We start from the raw sequence: 7,188 nt of genomic DNA, 5'->3' as shown, positions 1-7,188 counted from the left end.
ATCTTTTGACCACTAATGAAAAGCTTTCATTTTTTTAAATCAGATAGAACCTAAAACTACGTTTTCAAAAATATATATATATTGATAGTTTAACCCCCACTACCCTCCTCTCACACGGAAATATGGTAGATTTACTCCTAAAAGTAGTTTTCATACTATTCTGCATTTTCGCGGATTTCGCTATATTAATATTTTTCATTTCGATACGGATGCTTTGAGAGTTATAAAGGAAGGTAAATAGTTTCACTGTAATTTTGGTGTTCAAAGTAGTAGTTTTACAATGTTTAATTACAAATAAAAATGTGTTGAAGCTTAGATTAGAGCCATTAGGCTAAAATAAAGCCATACCATTATTATATATGGAGCTAAGCCTTTGCTAAAATAGGGTAAAAATGTGGTGTTTTGGACATTACCTGTGACAATTTTGACAAATCGCTATCATTCTTACTCTACAACGTAACCAAGAGTTACGAGAACAAAGGATAATAAATATGAAAATTGAGAATTATGTTTACAAACGTCTCAAATATGCGCTGCTTCCCCAGTACAAAAAGTAACAAAAATCGTACTGCAGAAGCTAAAGTCGGTGGAAGCATTCCAGTTTTTTCCCGACCAATAGGATCGCATCCCGTTGTGACGAAACAACGGGGATAAACAAGTTGGCGGGTGCCCATGTATAGTTTAAATTTTTAAACTTATAACGTTCTTTTTCCGTAATTAAAATCTTTTTTCAGACTTTTCACGTACACCACATAATTTTAGGCATACTTTTTTATATGTAACCAAATGCAGTTTATACTAGATGAAAAAACTTGGTTCTATCCCTTTAAGGAATAATGTTATGTTACCTCCAATTTTCCTTTAAGTACTCCAACTTAACTTTAAGAAATTCTCATAAAACTTTAATGAATAATTTGCCTTAAAAATAGTTCATCGGGGTTCTATGGCGGAGTGTATGAATTCTAAAACTACTTAGTTTTAGGATACCCACTACGTCAATAAATTTGCAAATGTATGCAAAGTCATGAAGCTGTTTTGTTGGATCAGATATAAAATCGCGGGTTTAATATCCTTTACACCGGCTTAAGTCTCAACTGGTCACCTTCCAAAAGGTGCAAAGCATATGTATATTAATAAGAGTGGTCAATAACACAGGCGTGCGCACGGGTCGGGCAGGGTGGGCCCTGGCCCGACATGAAATGTTTCAAGGGGGCGCAAAAGCCGGAAAAATAAGGACGCAAAATTTGGGTATTAGTTCTGCAGACTGCAGGAACATCAGCGAAACGCCGAAAGGGAACGGAAATGTGAATAACAGAGCCACTATGAGAAATGCGATGGTCAGACGGGGGACGGGAAAATTTTGTGTTCTCTCGTATAGTCTCGGGTGTTAACCCTTACAAAAATCTTCTTTAGAACTCTTTAGAAAATTCCTTGGGAAATTTCTTTAGAAATCCTTAAGGAGTTCTTAGGGAAATTGGGGAATATTGGTTTCTTTTTCTTTGGAAAATGCTTTGGAAATAACTTTGGAATTTTCTTGGGAAATAACTTTGGAATTTTCTTGGGAAATATCTTTGGAATTTCCTTGGGAAATAACTTTGGAATTTCCTTGGGAAATAACTTTGGAATTTCCTTGAGAAATAACGTTTGAATTTTCTTGGGAAATATCTTTGGAATTTTCTCGGAAAATATAGGGAAGATTATGGGGTAAATTAATCTAGCCCTCTAGAAACGAGGATAGTTCTCACATGCAGAACCATATCCCAATGCAGGGAGTGCAGTTCTAATATGCTGAACAACACTTCTTATAGCACGGGCAGTTCCCGCATGCAGTGCGAAACTGCTTATAAAGTCAGACATATAATCGACTTAAAAACATCCGTAAACGGCAGAAAGTTTTAATCTTGTGCAATTGTATGGGTTACTAAGGGGGTTTTGGAGGCTTCAATGGCCAAGCAGTAGATACAGATGTAGTTGTTAAGTTTAATAATGTATTTTCACTGAGAGTTTTTTGAGTACCAGAAACGCGTTTAACCTAATTTTATCTACAATATTTTTTAAAAAATATTTATTTGGGACTCTAATTACGCTCGAAATAAAGATAAAACATGTCACAAAAGAATTAATTTAAGGTTAATTTTACTTTTCAAAAGCGAAAGTTTCGACTGCCAGCTTATACTCCCTGCATGTAAATCTAAACAACACGATTTTAATTACGTGTATTTTACTTTTAATTTAATTTATCCTTTGCATAAACACCTCGCGAATTATTAAAGGAAAAAAAAACGAAAATAGGTAAATATGATAAACCATTTCAGCAATTGCTGAGCCTTAGCTACGGGACAAGCCTTTGTGAAACGTTTTTAATTATTTAGCTATCAAGTCAATGCCTATGCAGGAAAACTTAAGCAAAACAATTTTGGGTAAAATATTTTGAGATAATTATATGTAAAGCATAATTGCTAATATATCTGCTGGTCCTTTGAAATTCATCTCTAGAATTCTAAACGAATTTCATTGGAAAATTAACCCCTGACCTTCTTTGGAAATTTATCTCAAGATTTCCTTAAGAATTTCGTTGGAAAATATTCCATAGACGTTTTTTGGAAACTTATCTCAATAATTCCTATCGAATTTCTTTGGGAAATTAACCCTAGACTTTCTTTGGAAATTTATCTCAAGAATTCTTTAAGAATTTCGTTGAAAAATATATTTCACATACGTTCTTTGGAAATTGATCTCAAGTATTCTTGAAGAATTTCGTTGGCAAATATTCCCTAGATGTTCTTTGGAGATTGATCTCAAGAGTTTCTAAAGAATTTCTTTGGAAAACAAACCCAAGACCTTCTTTGGAAATTAATCTCTAGAATTCCTAAAGAGTTTCTTTGGAAAATAAACCTTATACATTCTTTGAAAATTTACCTCTAGAATTCCTAAGGAATTTCTTTGGAAAATATTCGTTAAACCTTCTTTGGAAATTAATCTCTAGAATTCCTAAAGAGTTTCTTTGGAAAATAAACCTTATACATTCTTTGGAAATTTACCTCTAGAATTCCTAAAGAATTTCTTTGGAAAATATTCGTTAAACCTTCTTTGGAAATTTACCTCTAGAATTCCTAAAGAGTTTCTTTGGAAAATATTCGTTAAACCTTCTTTGGAAATTAATCTCTAGAATTCCTAAAGAGTTTCTTTGGAAAATAAACCTTATACATTCTTTGGAAATTTACCTCTAGAATTCCTAAAGAATTTCTTTGGAAAATATTCGTTATACCTTCTTTGGAAATTAATCTTTAGAATTCCTAATGAGTTTCTTTGGAAAATAAACCTTATACCTTCTTTGGAAATTTATCTCTAGAATTCCAAAAGAATTTCTTTGGAAAATAATCGCAAGACATTCTTTGGACATTTGTCTCAAGACTTCTTTAGGAAATTCCAAAGAAAGTCTTTGGGAATTGTTCCTTTAGGAAATGATCCCAAGGGCTCCATAGGGTTCCAAAGAATGGCCTTTGGAATTCTTAAGAACATTTTTGTTAGGGGGTAGGGGCGCAAAATTAACTAGGCGGCCCGACCTTACTGAAAACCCTGCGCACGCCTGTGGTCAATAACATTAATATTTATTAAGAAAATTAAAACGCGTTGAACAATACATTTAAATAAATCTCCTTACAAAGTTTTAAATTACTGAGTGGTGTTTTAGACGTTGATGTGTGATGAAACTAATCTTCTTGTACTGGCATAGTCACACTGATCACATTTGAATGGTTTTTCGGCATTGTGAATGCGTTGGTGTTTGTACAAACCATACTTCCGAGTGCTGGCATAGTCACACTGATCGCATTTGAATGGTTTTTCACCACTGTGAATGCGTTCATGGGTGATCAAATTACTCTTCTTACTGCTGGAAAAGTCACATTTGAATGGTTTTTCACAACTGTGAATGCGTTCATGTCTGGTCAAATCATCCTTTCGCTTACTTGCATAGTCACACTGATCACATTTGAATGGTTTTTCACAACTGTGAATGCGTTGATGTGCGCTCAACCTACTCTTCTGCTTGCACTTATATTCGCACTGATCACATTTGAATGGTTTTTCACAACTGTGAATGCGTTCATGTCTGGTCAAATCACCCTTTCGCTTACTTGCATAGTCACACTGATCACATTTGAATGGTTTTTCACAACTGTGAATGCGTTGATGTGCGCTCAACCTACTCTTCTGCTTGCATTTATATTCACACATATCACATTTGAAGGGTTTTTCCCGACTGTGAATAAGTTGATGTGTGATCAAAAGACTATTCTCTTTTGTGGAAAAGTCACACTCGTCACATTTGAAAATCTTTTTAACGTTATTCTTTCGCATTTGACGTTCTTGATCATTTTTAGGATATTCGCATCGAGTTGAAAGTTCATTCTTGGATTTTTCTACAGAAAGAAAATTAACCCATCAATATAAGTTTAAATCGAAGTCAGCACAAAAAGCTGAACCCTCTTTTAATTTGTGTCCCCTGTGTCTCCTTGATACAAATTTCTCAGATGATATAAAGTTCGGTTTGTTTTCAAAATCTAAAAGGTTAAAATGTCCGAAGTTTTAGTGCATTTTTGTTAAAATTTTTTCAGTAAACCAGGACCCCCAGCCGAATTTCGAAAATATTTATAGGAATTATAGGTATTTTTTCATGAAAATATAGGAATTATAGGTATTTTTTTCATGAAAATATAGGAATTATGGGTATTTTTTCATGAAAATATAGGAATTATGGGTATTTTTTTCACGAAAATATAGGAATTATGGGTATTTTTTTCATGAAAATATAGGAATTATGGGTATGTTTTCATGAAAATATAGGAATTATGGGTATTTTTTCATGAAAATATAGGAATTATAGGTATTTTTTCATGAAAATATAGGAATTATAGGTATTTTTTCATGAAAATATAGGAATTATAGGTATTTTTTCATGAAAATATAGGAATTATAGGTATTTTTTTCATGAAAATATAGGAATTATGGGTATTTTTTTCATGAAAATATAGGAATTATAGGTATTTTTTCATGAAAATATAGGAATTATAGGTATTTCTTCATGAAAATATAGGAATTATAGGTATTTTTTCATGAAAATATAGGAATTATAGGTATTTTTTTCATGAAAATATAGGAATTATGGGTATTTTTTCATGAAAATATAGGAATTATGGGTATTTTTTTCATGAAAATATAGGAATTATGGGTATTTTTTTCATGAAAATATAGGAATTATGGGTATTTTTTCATGAAAATATAGGAATTATGGGTATTTTTTCATGAAAATATAGGAATTATAGGTATTTTTTCATGAAAATATAGGAATTATAGGTATTTTTTCATGAAAATATGGGAATTATAGGTATTTTTTCATGAAAATATAGGAATTATAGGTATTTTTTTCATGAAAATATAGGAATTATGGGTATTTTTTTCATGAAAATATAGGAATTATAGGTATTTTTTCATGAAAATATAGGAATTATAGGTATTTCTTCATGAAAATATAGGTATTATAGGTATTTTTTCATGAAAATATAGGAATTATAGGTATTTTTTTCATGAAAATATAGGAATTATAGGTATTTTTTTCATGAAAATATAGGAATTATAGGTATTTCTTCATGAAAATATAGGAATTATAGGTATTTCTTCATGAAAATATAGGAATTATAGGTATTTTTTCATGAAAATATAGGAATTATAGGTATTTTTTCATGAAAATATGGGAATTATAGGTATTTTTTTCATGAAAATATAGGAATTATAGGTATTTTTTTCATGAAAATATAGGAATTATAGGTATTTCTTCATGAAAATATAGGAATTATAGGTATTTTTTTCATGAAAATATAGGAATTATGGGTATGTTTTCATGAAAATATAGGAATTATGGGTATTTTTTCATGAAAATATAGGAATTATAGGTATTTTTTCATGAAAATATAGGAATTATAGGTATTTTTTCATGAAAGTATAGGAATTATAGGTATTTTTTCATGAAAATATAGGAATTATAGGTATTTTTTCATGAAAATATAGGAATTATAGGTATTTTTTCATGAAAGTATAGGAATTATAGGTATTTTTTCATGACAAGCTCTCAGTAACAAGTGAGAAATTTGTGGAACATGTCTTATGAACTTATGGTATCAATGTGCGACACATGATTCGATAGGCTAGGTATTCACACTTTTAAAGAATAAAATTACTTACCAATTTTCGAACTAGCAGACGAATAGTTTGCCGCGCAAGGTTCAAGGGCATCTAAATTGGACACTGAAGTATCGTTTTTCAGTTCAAGCGGTATATCCAGTAAGTCGCTTTCAAGACAAACCGGGGTCATTTCCGGTAAATCGTAGATCGGTTCAATATTTCCATTTTCATGAAACTTATTTTTAGATTCCTGTGCTTCTAGTTTTTCAAACAAAGATTCTATAATTGAATCGATCTCCATATTTCTTTCAAGGGATAATTCCAAATGTTTTTTGACATCGACATTCAGTTGAGGAACTCGCACTTTCTTGGACTGCGATGTAATATCCCGATTTTCTCGCTTTGTCATAGACCTTTGACATGTAAAATTTTAATATAATAAAAATAAATGTAAATCAAGATTTAGCAGTGATAAGTTTAGTACAACAGAATTCCAAGTTGAAGCTTAAAAAATGTACTTTGTTAATAATTATGTTATGATAAATTTTAAAGTTATTTATGATCATGGTTAAGTGATTTTTTACCTATTCTTCTGTTAACTATAAGACCAATCTGGATGGTGAAACACCCAGGAAATATCTCAGAGTGATTTTAAAATTACAATTCTGTTGAGATTTTATGGACAATTTGAAATACATAGTTAACAAGCATCTAGGATTCCTACCATTAATAGAAGGAGATTAGGCGACTAAAAGCGTAAAATCGTCTGCTATCGCCTGGTCTCCTTGTAGTCAGGGGAGAGTTGTTAATTTTTCGGTGTTACTTGGCGAAATTAGCCAAGTTTGATTTTATAAGTGAAATATGTTAAAAACATGATGAGCTATCGATTTAGACTTGTCTTCAAAATTTCATCAGCTGAAATTAATTAGTTTTAACTCTTTCAATTAAACGAAAAATGCATTGTTGCAGGAACTTTGTGAATTCAAGAGCTCAGTGTTTAAGTTT

At 31.2% G+C, this 7,188-nt stretch overlaps 1 protein-coding gene across 1 annotated transcript; it reads right to left on the bottom strand.

Annotated features, from left to right (window-relative positions):
• Positions 1-3,599: 3,599 nt before the first annotated feature.
• On the bottom strand, positions 3,600-6,958 carry LOC149621133 (uncharacterized). Its single transcript, XM_089855881.1, has 2 exons — positions 6,244-6,958; positions 3,600-4,424 (listed from the first exon to the last, which is right to left on the bottom strand). Exons 1-2 carry the CDS (start codon positions 6,590-6,592, stop codon positions 3,691-3,693), a joined length of 1,083 nt encoding a protein of 360 aa, XP_089712007.1. The 5' UTR covers positions 6,593-6,958; the 3' UTR covers positions 3,600-3,690.
• Between the last annotated feature and the right edge of the window lie 230 nt (positions 6,959-7,188).

This window comes from Phalangium opilio, unplaced genomic scaffold (assembly GCF_054372755.1).
Source record: "Phalangium opilio isolate 3A_F unplaced genomic scaffold, DU_Popi_V2 ptg000209l_1, whole genome shotgun sequence".
Lineage (NCBI taxonomy): Eukaryota > Metazoa > Arthropoda > Arachnida > Opiliones > Phalangiidae > Phalangium > Phalangium opilio.
Note: the sequence above shows the minus strand (reverse complement) of the source record. Positions and strands in the feature narration are given on the sequence as shown.